Below are 18,827 nucleotides of genomic sequence, written 5' to 3' on the forward strand. Positions count from 1 at the left end.
TTTCTGAGCTGTGCTCAAGTCCCTTTGTGCAACTTCAGGGGCACAGATGATCTAGGAAGCAGCCAGACCTCACCAGGGTCTTCTGTTAGTTTTCCAGGCTAAATACAACTGTGGCTACAACAGAGACCAACCTCAATCTAACCTTCCCAGTAAGAGTCTGCTGGAGCACAGGCTGGGAATGGGACAGTACTGATTCTGCTCTCCAGCCATCCCACTCCATTAGCCAAGTCTTATTTCACAGCAGCCTTTGGAACTGCTCTGATTTATCCCAGAAGACACCTTTTTTTTTCCTGGCAGGACCACAGTCCTGGTGGGCAAAGTAAATATGATGCCTTTCCCTTTCCAAGCTTAGCCATACCCTCAGCAATGAGCAGCTCTGCACTGGGCACACATCTTTTTGGTGGTTTCAGTTCTGTAGGGTTTCCAGCAGCACCAGCAAGCATGCAGACAATAAGAGGTGACTATTAATGGCATCATGATGCCATACAACTCTGTACCTCTTCTGCCAATCTCATTCAGGCCTTAATATTCAGACTGTCACAATGGCACTCCTACATAAATAATAGATCTGTCCTACCTTCCTTTCTCAAATAAAACTGTCTGAAATGAAATTTCCTCTCTGAGATTAACTGCTGTGGAGCTATGGGGAAATACAGCTATTCAGAAAACTACTGAGAAGAGAAAGAAGACTGCCCAGAAGATTCCCTGTGACCCAAGTAAACTCAGTCAACGATGAGCTTGCAGCAGTGGCAAGTGATTTTCATCTCTGCTTGCAGATGGAAGCTAATGCTGTGTTTGAAAAGTTAGCCAGGTCTGATCACACAGCCCAGATTTAAAATACACAGTTTCTTCCCTTCACATGACTGAAGAACTACTTATCTAGGATTAAGAGGTATTAAAGACACTGAGATAGTGACACTGAATGCCAGAAGATGAAACATTTCTAGGTTAAGTCTACACTTTTCATTTTGAAATTACCTTAAATTTTCATGAAGAGTTTCTGGAAACAGGTTCCCTAGCTGATATTACCCAAATTCAACTGCTTTTGTCTCCAAACTTAATTTAGCATAGTCTATTAAGACCAGCCTATTTAAGGTGACAGCATCAGCTCATATTGTAAAAAGAGGTTGTATGCAAAAGCTAAAATAATATCCTACAAAGGGCTAACACTTCTGGACTGCACCATCAAACCATGCATCTCATTGTCTTAAATCCTGCCTGGAAACCAGTGGTGGAAAGAATCATAGAATCAACCAGATTGGAAGAGACCTCCAAGATCATCCAGGCCAACCTATCCCCCAGCCCTATCCATTCATCTAGACCATGGCACTAAGTGCCTCATCCAGGCTTTTCTTGAAGACCCCCAGGGACGGTGCCTCCACCACCTCCCTGGGCAGCCCATTCCAATGCCAATCACTCTCTCTGCGAAGAACTTCCTCCTAAGCTTGCCTTTTGGGGATAATTGTAAGGAAGAGAAAAATATGCATTAAACTGGTGATGAAGAACGTGGAACAGATTCACAGGATGCTTTCTTTACATGAGCTCTTGTCAGTGTTCTATCATGAGGTCATCTAACGGGGAATGTGCCCAATTCACCAAGTGTAGAGGTAAGAGGAGAGGTAATTGTTCCCATCTCATCACTCACTGGCAAGTCACAGTGAGACTCTACCGTTAAAGACTTGGCTGGGCTGAAGGTGTTTGGAGGGTTGGTGTCAGTGGTGTGGCTGACACCAGCACTGGGGCTATTTTCAACTTAGGGAATACTGACAGCATGGTTGGTAAGGGATGCATTATTTCTGTCCAGGGCACCAACACACCAAATCAGCGTGTTCCCTTCTTGAGCTCTGAAGAAAACAGAGAGCTTTGCGTACCCACGCGGTTGTCCTCCTGAGGCACTACTCATTTTGGGCTGTTCTATCATCTGCTGAAGGCGACCAGCAGCACGTTGCAGGGCATTGAGTGCGCTCTGCTGGGCACTTAATGCCAGTGCAAAAAGTGGGGCAATCCTCCAGGAATGCATAAGGGCAAGGCTAGAGAGAAGTGAAACCATCTCCAGCACTTGATTCTGTGGTAAAAATTCCACATTATCAGCCCACATCAGATCACACTACTTAAGACCCTCTGATTTTTATCCTGCAGCCTCAGACACCATTGCAGTCCATAACGAACATCATATTTGCTGATTATCAAGTCCAAAGACCACTCCACGTGAGCTGCCTTTCCCAGCTTCTGCTGGTTTTGCTCAGATTTGGATGTGCCTGTCGCAGGAGCATCCTGACTGTTGAAAGGGTTCCTGCTGGACCTGCAAGCAGAACTGACAGACCTCTGGGACTGCCATCCCAAACGTTGGCTATGGAGAACCTGGAGACAAACATTACAGAAAAATCAGAGTGCTTTGCAGATACACCACGCAGAAAGCTTCACAGCAGGGCTTCCAGAACACCTGACAGACACCCACTCATCTGAGTCTAAACACACTGACTTCATGGCAGCTAAGGAAGACAACGGACCAAGGCAGAGGGAGGTTACAGAGCTCGTCTAAAATAACATGACAACACTTGAAGTCAGAACCAAATAAGGGAAACAAAAGGGCAACTTGCGTGGGTTCTGCAGAGCGTAGGTCCAGAACAGATGGGGTTATTTAGAGAGACATACTGACCTCTACACTGTTTGACTTAACAGGAAAAGCTGAGAAATGCAGTAAATGAAAAAAACTAAAGCTTACTTGGTGGAAGAGGCTCATCGATAGTTGGGTAGTGATGGTGGTCAGGCCTCAGAGAAGGAAGCTGGCTGACTGGCTGAGAATTATGGAGTAAAGGACAATCACCTATGGACAAGATAGTCAAGACATTGACAGTCATTCACTGTGGTCACAACGTGGTTCAAATAATGTGCTACTGTAAAACAAGTGATTATTTTTCAATAGGTTAGCCTGGTGTACTGGCAGCTCTGGTTATCTCTGCTTTCAGGCACTGTTTTAGTAACAACTCATTTGCCAAAGAATTTGCCAAGGCTCTGATGTCAGGTTTGAGTCAAGGCTAAACTGTTAGGGGCCAGATTCTGGACTCAGAGACACACAAGTGTAAGGGAGAGAAGAATCAGGCTTGATCTCTGAGAAACACCTGTGTATGTACAACCAAACACAAGCTTCTGCAGAAATGGGCAGGAACATGTAAAATCCTGGTTCCAACTTTTAACTCTTCCCATTAGTGGAATACGAGGCTAAAAGTTGCCTTGGATCTTTCTCTGCTTTTCAAACAGATCAAGGACTACGTAAGAGGAGTGGAATTGCAGGATTTTGCAGTCCCCACAGAGCATGAGGTCATGCCCTTCTACAAGTATTCTGCAAAATTCAAAGAGTCCCTCTTGAGTGGAAGGAGGAAGAATGAGGAAAAGACCAGAAAATAGGTAGGAGACAGGTAGTAGAAGAGTAGGACAAAAGATAGTGAGACATAGTCAGGATCCAAGATAAAGAAGGAAGACCTGAGATACAGAAGAGGGAAAGAAGCAGGAGAGAAATGCAGTAGACAGTGCAGAAGAAGTGTATAAACACTGACATTACATGTATGTCTATAAATCCATATATAAAACAAATGAAACCTGAGCAAACATCTAAACTCATGGGGAAAGGAACTTAAGATCTAGTCAATGTTTGTAGAATCCTTTAAGAAACTAAGAAGTTGTAACAGGGATGGAAAAGCATTCCACATCTTAGACTTGACTGTGTGAACAAGAAACCTGCACGTTAAAACTTCACAGGTTCCAGAATTAAGATTCTTTCTTGGTCTCTCCTTAGAATCTTAGAAACCAGGACTGTTTATGCTCCTAATGGACATATTTTCATACTGTGCAGCAACAGTTTTTCACTATAACTTACAGCTCCAGGTGGGTCTGTAACTACAAGTCAAATCTGATTGAGCAAATATTACATCTGCACGCATCAGAAAGATGCAGCTTGGGGGGTGAAAAAACCCCACCAGATTTAACATTTCCAACATCAGTAGAAGATTACACTTGAAAATTAAAGCCCAGACCATCCAGATAAGCCCAGCTCCCCCTGTTAAGCTGTCTTTAACTCCAAAATCTTAACAGTCTGAGTATTTTGCAAAGAGCCCAACCATACAGCTACCAAATGTATAAAAAATCATCTGGCAACGAAAGAGGTTTGGTTGGTTGTTTGTTTTAAACAATCAATGGTTCCAAGGCAGAGGCCAATTTTGAATAAGGCTGAAAAAAATCTCACACCACCCACCCAGAAGTGAGAAAAATCACTTAGACAAAAATACTTCCTCTCCTAGGTGATCTGATGGCACCGTATGGGCTGCTAAATGTTTTCGTGAACACACCACCCCAGCCCTCCCTGTGCATGGGCGTATCTCACAGTTGCATCTGCTGCGTGCTTGGAGCAGGCACCAGAGTTATGTAAAGCTATTACTCAGGGCTCAAAGTCCAGCCTTAAACGTGGTGCTGTTACTACAGCTGTTGTAGCAGCAACTACCAGATCATCCGACTATGTTTCTTTACTTACCTCACCACAATTGACTCTCCCCTAGTCAAGATAGTTACGCCAAGCCAGCGGGAGCATGGAAGTATCAGTCACCCGGGGGGGGATGGAGGTGACCTCATCCACTGTATTTGCAACAGCTGCCAAGTCACGAAGCCAAGTGCACACTTACTGAGGCACCCTTGGTGACACCAAGGGTGCCAAAAGCTGGGCTGCCCTTCACACATACTCTCAGCTAATCAAAGCCAAGCCACCACAAACACTGCAGTGCCCTATATACAGGTGTGAGGGGCACAATGTTGGACCTGAATTGAATCCATATGCAGAAGGCATCCTCTCCCCCCACACTCCCTCTCAAGAGTACACACAGTTCCAAACTTCCATCAACACGTAAGCATGGTCTCACACACATACACACACTCTCATGCTCCCTTAGGTATATTTGCACATGGATGCTGTCCCAATTGGAAGAGGGAACCTGGGTTTCTGCACCAAGGTGTCCCTCTCAGAATGTAATTCTTTGGGCTAGATTCTGCTCCACAGAGTAACTGTCTAGGCCCAGCTGTTCACAAAGTCTTTATAGCCCTGTGTGTAAGACCACACTTAGAACTTTCTGCTGGAGTAGGGTCTGTGGCAGTAGAAGGTCTGGGTATGTAAAGTGGGAATGGAGGAGAAGGTAGAAGAATGCTTTAGTTGGCATTTCTTAGAGCTCCCCAAATATGTTATTCTTTTGGTGCCATTTTAATTTGATGCCACTTACAGTAGAAGACAGGTGACTCAGAATTTGGGAGTGCAAGGACTAGCTCTTGCCCTTACTACACACTCCATAGCTGCTGCTGAGGCCTCTGCTTCCTCAGCTGGAGAAAAAGACAAAGTGGCTGAAGAAAAGATTAGTCATCAAACCCACCCTTCATGTAACTCCATACAACATGAGTTACCAGAAGGAGGAATTGAATGTAATGGTTTGGGGTAAGTGGGAAAAAAACAGTAGCTAAATTACAAAGGCCAAAAAGTGCTTTCTTAAGTATGTTTCACCCCTAGAAAAAGATAAGGAGATGAGGATTTCCTTCAATATAGTTGAATTTAAAAGTAACTAAGAAGAAAAAAACAAATCTCTGTTGAGTTGCCCTATGGTTTGTGAAATCTGAGGTAGCTTTTATCTTTTATACTGGGGGAATTGGAACAAATGGGGCTAGGAAACCTGATTTCTAGAAGGCAAATATCTGCCATCCTGGCGAATTGTGCATCACTACCAATCCTACACAGAAACCAGCCCAGAGCCTTAGCTGGTGTAAATCAGCATATCTGCCCCCTGACAAGCACAAGTTGATCCTCTCACTGTCAGAGACACAGCAGCATATCAGGTATGTGAAATGGAACAATCCCAGGCAATAAGGAATGAGTGAGTGGATGTGATAATGCTGATCTGCCACATGTCTACAGCAGCTAATCTTGACTTTGGAATGATGCACGTCTATCTGCAAGAATCCATAAATGCAGATTCCCATCTGAAACACTTGTGTTTGATGGGATTTTTAAGGATGGACTCAATTATCCAACCCTCCCTGATATCTGGTCCTGCTCACAATCCCCAAATTTGTACAAAATAAAACCTCAGCTATCTGAAACCTCGATTATCTGATGCCATCTGTGACATCCAGATAATCAGGGCTGCTCAGCGCATCGATTCTCAGGATCTAACCTTCTCTTCTGCTGCTCGGACCTGCTACTGGGGTGTCTAGACTCTCTGTGGCTCTTTGTGGATTCCCACCATGAGCTACTAGTTCATCTGGCCACTGGGAGGAGCCATCCGCTTGCTCCCTGTCCAGCTCAGGGCTCTGCACTGAATCTGGCACTGACTCAAAAGCACTGTTCTCCTCCTCCTCATCATCCTGCGAGGAAAAGACCGTGCTCTCAGATATCTTTGCACTGTCGACAGAGGAGAAGCGGGTATGGCTGGAGAAGCGATTGTTACTGTCATAACAGGAGGTGCTGTAGCAAGAAGTGCTGTAGCAAGAGGTACTGTAGCAGGAAGTGCTGTAGCAGGAGGGGCTGTAGCAAGAGGTGTCGCACGCCTCGCACTCGTCACCATTGGGCCTGGAGCTGGACTCGCTTTCGCTTCCTGTCCTGGGGTGTTCCTCATCCAACAGCCCATCCTGTAAGTCAGAGAGTTGCTCATCCATGGCCCCAGGAGGCACGGTTCTCTGGCTGAAGTTCTCTTCAGCCTCGTTTTCGAGAGGAGGCTCTGCTGCCACGGTCTCGCTCTCACTGATCACCTCCTTCTCCAGCACCTCCTTGACCGTAGACTCCTCGTCGTTCTCCCCACCGTTGCCACCATCTTGCTCTTCCTCCCCATCACTGCTCATCTGCGCCGAGGGCAGACTGTGGAGCAGGTTGTGGATCCGTATGTAGTGTGTGCGAGGGGTCTCTGGCTCACCACAAGCAGAAGCTATGACTGTCTCCAGTTCAGACACGGGCAGGGAGCATGGCCTGTTTTTCCTCTTTGCTGTGGTCCTCAGTTGTAGCTTGTTGTCTTCCTCCTCCTGGGCTGAAGCCCCTTCTTCTTCCTGACTCTTCTCTAGGTCCTTGCCAGCCTGCACATCTGCACTCACCTCATCAATATCTAATGTTTCTATGTTGGTCAAGACTTCACCATCTCCCTGAGTACTGGAATTGGCTTTGTTATTTTGCCTAACTTCAGTCTCAGGAGGAGACGTGCAAGCCAGCAAAGCCAGCTGCTCCGTGAGGTCCGTGGCACTCAAAGGCGGCAACGCATCTCCCGGGACGGATTCCAAGGGCTCAGGAACTGGCACCGCATCAACCTCCCCATCTCCTGCTAGCTCTTCATTTAAGCTGTTCTGGTTGACTTCCCCAGGTGGTTTGACAGCCCCTGGGCTATCCACACTGTTCACACCGTATCCATTTAGCTGTTCTGGAGCTGTACTTTCTGAGGTCACTGTGTTGATGCATGGAGGCTCACCGAGGCTTTCCTCTGTAGGGTTGTTCACAGGGCTTTCCTGGAGGTCAGCTGGCTCAGGATCTGCACTAATGGAGACCTCTTCATCATCTGTACAAGACAGGAAAAGAAATCACTTACTCCTTTAACCAGAGTGTTGACTGCACCAGGCTCTTGGCTGTGGGGGCACAGGCAGTCACAGCAATCAGAGGAAATTAAAAGCTTAAATTACAGTGTGAAATGAGTGGGCAACTGAGCAACTATCACAAAATGCTGACTTGATTTTTTTGCTAGGCAGCCTTTGTGCAGTGGGTTTAACAACCACAGGGCTTACTCATACTGGTAATTTGTACACAGCACTCTGTCCCCTTGCAACATAACCTGAAGGTAACACCTTCTTGGAACTCCTCTTTGAGCCAAAGTGGCATTGGAGGCAGTATCATGGAAACGACAAAGAAGTCTTCCCTGAGGTCTGAATGACATTTTTCTTGTTATGCTGAACCTTACAAGACTTCACAGAGAAATTAGAAAAGTGTTCTCATGCCCCTGAAAGGCAGAAACTTTCCCCCAAACATCCTCTGATGTGATCCTCATCTGCACCACTTCCTCCCAGATGCCAGACAACCTGGGACCTTTCATGGCATCCAAGCAGCCAAAAGACAGAAGTCAGCGTTTTCCAGCAAAGGGCACTTCACAGTTCCCAACCACTACTGCAGCTGCTGTTGGCTTAACAAAGAGCACCTGAGAAGGAACTGCAAAAGAGTCCTTGAGCAACACTACTGAGACTGACACAAAAGCCAAGGTTCAAACTTAGCACCACCATGACAGTGACTTCCTAGTAACTACAAAAGTGTGCAAACCAAAACCAAATCAAAAGGGAGGGAAGGAGGTGGACATTGAATGATTTCTTTGTTTTCCTTTTTTCATTAAAATGATCAAAATGATCAAGTTTCTAATAATCTCTGCTATTACACTCTTTGTTTTTAGAGTGCTCAAATGCAGATGACCCTACAAGTAACAGCTTTCTCCAGGACAGGTGACAGAGAAGCAGGTAAGACTTGAATCTTCCACCTTCTTCTCTCCCAGTGATGTGGCAGAGTATTTGAAGCAGTCAAGCCTAGAGGGATGAGAGACACCAGTAGCTCTAAGCTAAGGGGAAACGGGGAAGAACTTGTGACTCACGATGCATCCTGTGATGGGGGACTTTCCTTTGCTCATGACTGTACCTAAAGTCCCAGAGCAGCCAGGAATGAATTCAAATTTCTAAAGAGAAAGAATGCAAAGCAAGAAAAAAAAAAATCATCTAGATAAATGATGAGTCAAGAGTGAGAATTACCTGGATGGATGGAAGAAGTTATCTCAAATCGGAACTGCAGCTGGCCACTGACATGATCTGTAGGAAGCCTGCGACCCAGAGTGTAGCTTACAACTCTGTCCCTGAAAGAAAACAAATATTGTCACAATAGTCTATAACCTGCCCAGTGTCTGCTGTGTATAGATAAAGGTGCTGTGGCCTACAAAAGTACACCATGGTTTTCCAAGGCTATTTAACCCATCCATGAGGGTATGTTGACTTGCGTACGAGAGAACTAATGGCATAGAAGGAGAGGACAATGTCTTCAATTACAATGGAAGAGCTGAGTCAGTGAATCAGACAGGCTTCTGGGATACACAAGCACGTATGTAGAGAGAGAGAGAGAGCAGTGGGAATGAAGCTTCTGCAGTATGGGGATGAAAATATCAACATGGGAAGCAAACAACTCCCACTTCAGCTATTGTAGTAAGGTTTGACTTCCCTGCTGATCTAACTGTGAACTATGCTTCTGTAGAACCTTTTCCTTCCCTTCACCATCTGTGTAAAACTCATCTTCCTTGTCCTGTCTTCCAAAATCCTGTACAAGGCAGTCCCCACTCACCACCTTCTCTTTTCAAACTGGCTGAATGACTGTTCTTCATCTCTTTCCACCCCTCTTACCTCTATGAAGCTGAAATATCAGGAGAACACCTTCCTGACAAGGTTGATCAATGACTCCATTCTGTCCTTGTGCAGGTCCCTCCCTTTGCCACACTTCATCCACCCCTCAGAACAGAATGAGACTACAGAAGAGATTAACTTCCCAGCTGCCCAAAATGAGGTTGAATCAATGTTTGCAAAGCATTTTTTATTGACACATCTTTTGAAGAGACACAGTTCACTTCAAGTTGGGCCCAATATACTTGCTAGGATACTTTCACATGCATCAGATAAAGGAGATGACCTCAAGACTTGTGTGTGATCTTACTGAACTTCTCACTGAGCTTGCCTTAGATTTCAAAGCCACTGTGGTATGACAACTAAGGTAGATCTAGGTGCAGGTTGGAGGCACAGCTCTTGGCAAAGTATAGCTTTAGATAGATAGTGTTTACAACAAAGAAGTAAAATAGGAAGATATAATCAGAAGATGATGAGAAATCTTCTCATACAGAGGGAAGCCAATGGTAGCAGTTATAGGGCTCCACCTTCCCCAAGCTGCTCTTTTCCATCTGGTTTCCAAAAAGCTACTCTATCTTCTTTACTTGAGAAACAGGGAGGTCGCTTAGTCCCTTCTGGTAGATTCAGCTGTCAATATCACAGCCAGTTTCTGAACCAGCTGTTCGAAACCATTCCAACAAACTCAGTTTCCTGCTGTTCTGCTGAATGGAGATTCAATTTTCAGAAATGCTTTCTTGGAAATGGCATTGCATACCCACTCCTCAGGACATGACTCTCTCTTCCCCTGCTCCTCAAGACCTGAACTTTACCAGTTTAGAGCCAACTTTTTGGCTTTGCCTGAATCCTATCCATCTTCCACAAACTGTTTTGCATGACTTTGGTATCATTCAGCTTCCCAGAACTTTCATGCAAAGAACTTGTTAGCTTAAGTTATTCCTTGACAGCAGGGCAGGGTCAGAAAGATTTAGATACAACATGCCATATGTATTTCTTTTTAATAGCATTTCCACTGTCCAGAAATTAAAGGCAGGAGGAACAGATCTGGCATGACTTCAGCACATAGGTGATTCCCTGAAACATGAAAACAGCCTGCTGACAACACTAAGAGAATATTCACATTGAAAATATTGCTCTCTCCAGATTTGCAGCCATGATACACAAAATAGCCTTCTTCCCTATGTGCCAGCTCTCAGGTTTCAAAATGCAAGGGATAGGATTACAGAAGGAATTCTTTCTCCGGCCCATAGCTTTATAAATTCTACTCAAGATCAACACCATTCATCACACAACTCTCAATTTAATAACTCCCCCTCAACATCATTATATCACTACAATGATGTATCACCAGGGACTTCAAGACAGCAGGAGGCTCATTCAGGAAGGGGAAGCAGGATGAGCTGGACACTCACCCAATGGCATGCCTTTCCAAGAGGCGCTGAACCGGCATCGAGAGCTTGCCCAGGAAGCGTTTGATGATCGGTCGGCTCTTGGCAAATTTGTCTTTAACTTCTATTTCCAAGACATCCGTGGGCAGGGAGACAAAGCTGAACTGCTGCAAGGATGGAAAAGCAAAGAATATGAAGCTGGTGGCTGGACCACAACAATATGCAGTTGGTGGTGGCTAATTGGACTGTGTTAAGTCTCTGACTTTTTCACGGGACAGAAACAGTCTTTGGACTCCAAGGCACAAGCCTGCAGAATAACAAGAGCTTGGCTGCAAAGCAGGCAGGAGAAAGCACCCTACAGAGATTGTGCAACACCATAGAATCAGGCTTGGAGATGCACAAGTTTAGTTTACTCATGGTAGCATCCAAACTCTAACCAACGTTTGTCATCAGCACAGACAATACATCTACAATAATTCAATCACAGAACCATTAAGGTTAGAGAAGACCTCTAACACCATCAAGTCCAACTGTCAACCCAACACCACCATGCCCACTAAACCATGTCCTGAAGTGCCATGGGTACACATCTCCAGGGACAGTGACTCCACCATCCCCCTGGGTAGCTTGTTCCAATGCCTGACCACTCTTGCAGCAAAGACATTTTTTCCCAACTTTCAACTTAAACTTTCCCTGGTACAACTTGAGGCCACTTCCTCTCATCCTATCGTTACTTGGGGAAGAAACCAACAGCTGTCTCACTACAATATCCTTCCAGGGAGCTGTAGAGGGCAATATGATCTCCCTTCAGCCTCATTTTCCCCAGACTGAGCAAGCTCAATTTCCTCAGCCACTGCTCATCAGACCTGTCTCCAAACCCTTGACCACCTTTGTTGCCATTTTCTAGACACACTCCAGGTGCTTGGCAATCCTTTCTGTGGAGAATTTTTTCCCAGTGTCTCACCTAAAGCTCTCCTGGCACAAGCTGAGGCTCTTTCCTCTTGTCCTAGCACTTATTACTTGGGAGATGGGAGCAATTCTCACCTCACTACAATCTCCTTTCAGGTAGCTATAGAGAGCCAAATGTCTCTCTTGGACCACCTTTTCTCCAGGCTAAACAACTTCAGTTCCCTCAGCTATTTCTTATAGGACTTGTGCTCTACACAGCTCATTGCCCTTCTCTGGACCTGCTCCAGCACCTCAACATCCTTCCTGTAGTGAGAGGCCCAAAACTGAACCCAGCATTCAAGATGCAGCCTCAGCAGCATCAAGTACAGGGGAAGAACAAACTCTGCCTTAGCCATGAGTACTGATCTAAATGTAACTGCACTGATTAGGAGGCTTTTCCCTTTATCTTTTTTCCCCACACACAAGTTCTAAAAACTGTAAATAGCTGCATGCAAGTACAACTGAACTGGCAGCCTGCAGATATTCTTAGCAAGCATTTCCCTCCAAGTGAAATTAGCCCTCTTTGTATTTCCCTGGCTATTTATGGTGCTTTGGCTGGGAGGTGCACCTCAACAATTGAGGAGTGAGGATCTAGTGAAGTGAAAGAGAAATGTCCACAGTTTTCAGATACATCTGGAGCTCTTTCCCTATCTTCCCTATCCCTGTTTTTTAACGTGGCTCAGTCTCCTAATCTGATTCACAGCACAGTCTCACAAAGGTCTAAATCAGACTGTAAGCCACAGCAGAGGCTACTGGAACAAACAATACTGGGGAAGACAGGAATGGCACCATCTAAAACCACTGTCACCAAGAGCTTTGAAATATGTGAGCACTACCTTACTTGATCTGCTTTTAAGAAGGTCTATTTTTATTTTTAAGTAATATTTCAACTAGCTTTTAGAGACTGTGTGTATGCAAACAAAGAGGGTTATATGTTAGGCTGTAGAGGGAGTAAGTCCCTGTGTACAACCTCCGAGGATGGGAATGTTAGGATGTGGAGAGGTCAGGATGTCCCCACAGGGACAGAAAAGCTCTGTTTAGGCTCAATAGGAAAAAGTAAAACTATTAAATAACTTGGCCTGGCTTGCTCCTAGTCTTGTTAAATGCAGGACAGACTTGGAGCTGGTGACACAGGTCACTGAATCATTTCTCCAAGCAGAGAATATCATCACTCACAAAAAGGCAGATCTCTGCTGTGCTGTCCAACTGCAAGACTGCTGTTCACCTAACTGAAAGGTCAGTACCAAACTAGGAGACAACTTCAGCAGTGAATACCGAGATGGATAAAAGAAGTTTCTATCTTTCCTGCTGCCAAAAGCAATCTTCACAACAGAATCATGCTCTGGGTTATAGAGGCCTGGAGTTAAGCCCTAAATTGCTTGCTCTGTTGGATCATGATCTAATTTTCAGAAATGCTTAGTTCAAACAGCTTCAAGTACAAGCAATATGAGCAGGACAGGCTGTTAATCAGGCACTGCAAAAATCCAAATCATCAAACAATTCAAATAACAGCTAAAGTCTTGTTTTCTTCTCATTTTCTTCTACATCTCTGCAGCAGATTACCAAAGAAGACAAACCCAGCAAAGGGGAGTTCATTACTTCTCTATGTGTATTGAAAGTTGCCTTCTACAATCATGCTCCATTGCCATTACTACTAAAAAACTTGAGTACCTGCCACTTTTACAAGGAAAGCAGAAGAGGACAACTATCCGGTTGAACATCAGCCAGCAGTGTGCCCAGGTAGCCAAGAAGACCAATGGCATCCTGGAACTATCAGGAATACTTTGGCCAGCAGAACTGAATACAATATTGAAGACGTAGCCCAACCAGGGCAGAGTAGAAGGGGAGATACAGGAGGCTTTGAGTTTGTCTTTTACAGGTCCTCTCTGGAAAAAGTAAACCTAGCTCAACCTGCAGATGCCACACTCCTATCCCTGTTGCACTTAGCAGCAGGACACAGGGGAGGATCTTTGGTGGCATTGCTCTAAGAGGATAGTGGAAAGTTTCCACCTATTATACAGAGGCAGAGCATTGTGTCCTCAAAGGCGTCCTGCTGGTGGGGTTTCACTAGCCAGGAGTGTAGCTCACAAGTCTCTGCAAGAACATGAACATGAGCCAACAGTGTGCCCAGGTGGCCAAGAGGACCAGTGGCATCCTGGCCTGCATCAGGAACGGTGTGGTCAGCAGGAGCAGGGAGGTCATTCTTCCCCTGTACTCAGCACTGGTTAGGCCACACCTTGAGTGCTGTGCCCCTCAATTTGAGAAAGATGTTGAGGTGCTTGAATGTGTCCAGTGAAGGGCAACAAGGCTGGTAAGGGGGCTGGAGCACAGCCCTACAAGGAGCAGCTGAGGGAGCTGGGGGTGTTCAGCCTGGAGAAGTACTACACAGTAGTAATACATTGCTGCTGGAATAAATGATATCCTTTCCTTGCCTAATGTTTGCTAATTGTTGCACACCAACAGCCAGTTTGTGCTAATGACAGCACAAGCTTCATATCTAAGTTAAAAAAAAACTAACAAAAGACACTGCCTAGGAATGTTGTGGCTTCTTAGACATGCCCAAACTACACCACTGACAGGCAAAATCCAGTACAGGAAAGACACTGAGATGCTGGAGCATGTCCAGAGAACACCGACGAGGCTGGCGAGGAGTTTAGCAGGCATGTTGTAGGAGGAGTGGCTGTGGGAGCTGGGGCTGGGAGAAGAGAAGGCTGAGGGGAGACCTTGTTGCTCTCTACAACTACCTGAAAGGAGGTCATAGTGAGGCTGCTGTTGATCTCTTCTCTCAAGTAACTATTGATAGGATGAGAGGAAATCAGCTTAAGCTGTGCCAGGGGAGATTTAGATTGGGTATTATTCTTTCCTGGGAGAGTGATCAGGCATTTGAGCTGCACAGGGAGGTGGTGGAGTCACCATCCCTGGAGGTGTTCAAGAGTCATGTAGATGTGGAGCCTCAGGACACAGTTCATGGCAGTTGGGTTATGGCCAGACTCGATGACCCCAAAGGCCTCTTCCAGCCTTAATGATTGTATGATTAGAGCTGCATTTCAAGAACGAGTTTGCTGCTACTTTTTGATGTCACCATTACAATTTTTACTGCCAGTCTTCTGCTATTTGGAACTTTTCTTATTATCACAACCCTTAACCATTGCAGAATTAGCTCAGAAACAAAGCTTTCACATTAAGAAGTATAATGCCATGGCTGCAGAGAAAAACAAAAGCACAAAAACTTTGGTAAAATAAGTCAAAATATATTACTTAAAAATCCTTCTGTTTTTTCTGACAGTCACTCTTGAAAGCCAGGTTCTTGTATGTTTTTCAGCTGGCACTGGCAAGGGTGTATTTCCCTTCACCATTTAAAACAGCAACCTTTAAGCTGTACATTTCCATTGCTCATTCTGTGGCCTTGTTCATCACTGGTTTGGTTTTTATTCCATAAAAAAATAGACTCCTTGAATCTCAGCTGTTAAGGCAAACTCTGTATCAATGCTCAACAACTTCATACAATCTGCTGGTCTCTAAGGCTTCTTTTTTCCCCAGAATAAACAACCCCAGTTCCCTCAGCTGTTCCTCCTAAGGTTTGTGTTCAAGGTCTTTCACCAGCTAGCTGCTTTCCTCTGGACACATTCCTGCACCTCAACAGCCTTCTTGCAGTGAGGAGCCTCAAAATGAACAAAGTATTTGAGATGTGGCCTCACTAGTGCTGAGTAGAGGGGGATAACCACATCCTTAGACCTGCTGGTCACACTATTCCTGATAGAAGCCAGGATGCACAATGCTGGCTCATGTTCAGACATCTGCCAATCAACACCCCCAGGTGCTTCTCTGCAGGGCAGCTTTCCAGGCACTCTGTCCCAGTGCTGGAGCATTCATGGGGTTGTTGTGGACAGACCTGTTTAATACAGGTCTTAACACATGGCAAAGAATAAAGGCAGTGGCCAATGCTGACAGGCAGAACTCATCTGTACCCATTTATAAGGCAACACAACAAATTCCAGAGCTTGAGAATCCTTTCCATAGAAAGCCAACTAATGAAGATGATGATTGATTCCCATATTTTATTCTACCAACATTATTTGCATCTCTGAACGTGGGTAAGATCATGGTTATCAGCACTCAATAACACTATCAAGGAAATGAACAGACTATGTCCATTAGCACCAATCAGACAAGTTAAGTGCAAGACAAGTTCTTTGAAAGCAGTCAATATAACAACTGGTGAAAGGCAGATAAATTAATACATCAGTGACAGGAAGAATAAAACTCCTGAGCTAGGGTTAAGTAATAGAATTATTTGTGATATCCATCATGCCACAGGGACAATACAAGCAGAAGTAACTCTTAAGAGGTTCTCAAATTGGGTTTGATGGATGAAGACAGATTTAGTCTTTCAGATGAATACGAGTGGGGGATTTATGTTCAAATACTCCAGTTAAACAATTACACTTTCAATGCACTCACCACCCTCCAATCTGTATTATTCTATTGCCATTCAAACACTTTAATGCTATCCCATACAGCACTACTCATAGGAACAAGAAGATAAGCTCATGAGGAATTCCAGCTTCTTGATCTTACTCCAGTTTCCCCAGTTGCAGTATGAAATACTGCAATCAGGAGTGCAATGCCCAGAGCTCCACTGCTGCCAGAAGCTGGGACATGCCCATGTGTACTCCTAGAGTTCTGGAACTCAGCAGTGACCACAGATTGTCAGATCTTATGCTGTACCTTATTCTGGCACGGCACAGGTTGGGGCATTCTTTCTACAGCACATAAGCATGTTGCTGCTCTAAAGTCTGATTCAGTCCTGATTCATGTGGACAGGGCCTGCAGCAAACTGGCTTCCTAGATTTCTTCCTCAGAGTCACTACCTCTCTGTAGTGGAAACAAGGAAGAAAAAAAGTTCCTCCCCTCTATTTAATGTATTCCACAACATCCAGAGTTACTGGTTAATAGGCTCATCACAAATTCTCTCTGATGGCTTAGATAGTTTTGCAAGATGTCTTTTACTTTATTAATGGCAAGTTTCTGCCCTAAGGCATTTGAAATTTAAAAGAACTTCTGGATAAATCAAGTGCAAATACTGCTTAAAGAGTCAGGGCTTTTCTTCATCTCTCACTTTTTCTCTGAATTTATCAGCAAAGCACAGACTGAAAACATCTGAGGACTCTCATGAGCACTAATATGTAAGATTCACAAGACTATTACTCTTCTAGACAGAGAGCTTGCAATTTAAATGCATCTCTTGAAGAATAACCTATTAAAAAACAAACAACCTAGACAACTGAAGTTTCCTTCAGCTTCCACACTTCAACTGTTCCCAAAACTGCAGCTGTAATCACAGTTTTTCTACCTAGCCAAACAATGTTTTACACTTTACCTGCCCATGTGTGTACAAATATTATACAAGGAAGCTACCAGCCACAAGGCTTTACTCAGTCCCAATGACAAACTCACACTGAATTCAGGATCTGGATTTCACTGCACATACACTGGAATTACCCTTTGGTGTAAAGGCCTCTAAACTTCTTGTCTCTGTTCTAATTTAAATTCCCAGCGGCTCAAATATATTTGATAGAACCAAATAACAATTTTTAGAGTGCCCTTCCCTCTTCCCCCTTCTTTCCCAAAAGAAAGGAATTATCACAGTATCATCAGGGTTGGAAGAGACCTCACAGATCATCAAGTCCAACCCTTTACCACAGAGCTCAAGGCTACACCATGGCACCAAGTGCCACGTCCAATCCTGCCTTGAACAGCTCCAGGGACGGCGACTCCACCACCTCCCTGGGCAGCCCATTCCAGTGTCCAATGACTCTCTCAGGGAAGAACTTCTAGTTTAAAACCATCAACCTTTGTCCTATCACAACAGGCCTTGCTAAAATATCTGTCCCCATCTTTCTTCTACGCCACTTTAAGTACTCAAAGGCCACAATAAGGTCTCTCTGGAGCATTCTCTTCTCCAGGCTGAGCAATCCCATCTCAGTCTGCCTTCATAGGAGAAGTGCTCCAGCCTTCTGATCATGTTTGTGGCCTCATCTGGACCTGCTGCAACAAGTCAGCGTCTTTCCTGTGCTGAGGGCTCCAGAGCTGGACATAGTACTCCAGGTGTGGACTCACCAGAGCAGAAGAGACCAGCAGAATTGCCTGTCTTAATGTGCCAACATAAAGCATCAAGAGAATCACAGACATGATACAAACCCTATACTGCATGATCTGGCTAACCTAACAAAGCATCTTTCGGTCCCAATGCTGCTGGGTGTTCCAGTTCTGGGCCCCTCAATTCAAGAGAGATGTTGAGGTGCTGGAAGGTGTCCAGAGAAGGGCAACAAAGCTGGTGAGGGGCCTGGAGCACAAACTCTATGAGGAGAGGCTGAGGGAGCTGGGGGTGTGCAGCCTGCAGAAGAGGAGGCTCAGGGCAGAGCTCATTGCTGTCTACAACTACCTGAAGGGACATTGTAGCCAGGTGGGGGTTGGGCTCTTCTGCCAGGCAACCAGCACCAGAACAAGGGGACACAGTCTCAATTTGTGCCAGGGAAAGTATAGGCTGGATGTTAGGAGGAAGTTCTTCACAGAGAGAGTGATTGGCATTGGAATGGGCTGCTCGGGGGCGTGGTGGAGGCACCGTCCCTTGAGGTCAGGTCTTCAAGAAAAGACTGGATGAGGCACTTAGTGCCATGGTCTAGTTGACTGGATAGGGCTGGGGTATAGGTTGGACTGGATGATCTTGGAGGTCTCTTCCAACCTGCTTGATTCTATGATTCTGTGATTCCATCGTGCACCAGTCCAGCATTCATGATCACAGAATCAGTGATCAAGCTGTAAATCTGCCTCATAAGCAGCCACAAACCAGCACTTAAGTCAGCTGCACTCCTGTCATCTTAATGTTCTTGCAGGCAGTATCTAAACACAGTCTTTCTGTCCCTGATGACAGCTGGCTCTGCAGAAGCCCTCTCTCCCCAGACCACCTTCCCCTTTGGCGACCGAGGCCCCGATTGTTTCCTTCTGATTTTGTGTGGGTAATCTGAAGAGACAGGTTACATGGGAATTTACCCAAGTACA

The 18,827-nt window shown here is 45.1% G+C and overlaps 1 protein-coding gene across 8 annotated transcripts in view; it reads right to left on the bottom strand.

The window, feature by feature from the left end:
• The window catches only part of HECW1 (HECT, C2 and WW domain containing E3 ubiquitin protein ligase 1), a 317,934-nt gene that overhangs the window by 83,162 nt on the left and 215,945 nt on the right, over window positions 1-18,827 (bottom strand). For 5 of the 8 annotated variants that reach the window (XM_064169530.1, XM_064169529.1, XM_064169533.1 and 2 more), the window contains 4 exons: window positions 10,842-10,984; window positions 8,797-8,897; window positions 6,207-7,571; window positions 2,726-2,827 (listed from right to left, as the gene is read on the bottom strand). In XM_064169530.1, the coding sequence (XP_064025600.1) occupies window positions 2,726-2,827; window positions 6,207-7,571; window positions 8,797-8,897; window positions 10,842-10,984 (1,711 nt within the window). The remainder of the gene's footprint in view (window positions 1-2,725; window positions 2,828-6,206; window positions 7,572-8,796; window positions 8,898-10,841; window positions 10,985-18,827) is intronic. The other 3 variants (XM_064169535.1, XM_064169534.1, XM_064169536.1) reach the window with 2 other exon arrangements.

Source organism: Pogoniulus pusillus, chromosome 32 (assembly GCF_015220805.1).
Source record: "Pogoniulus pusillus isolate bPogPus1 chromosome 32, bPogPus1.pri, whole genome shotgun sequence".
NCBI classification, from domain to species: domain Eukaryota; kingdom Metazoa; phylum Chordata; class Aves; order Piciformes; family Lybiidae; genus Pogoniulus; species Pogoniulus pusillus.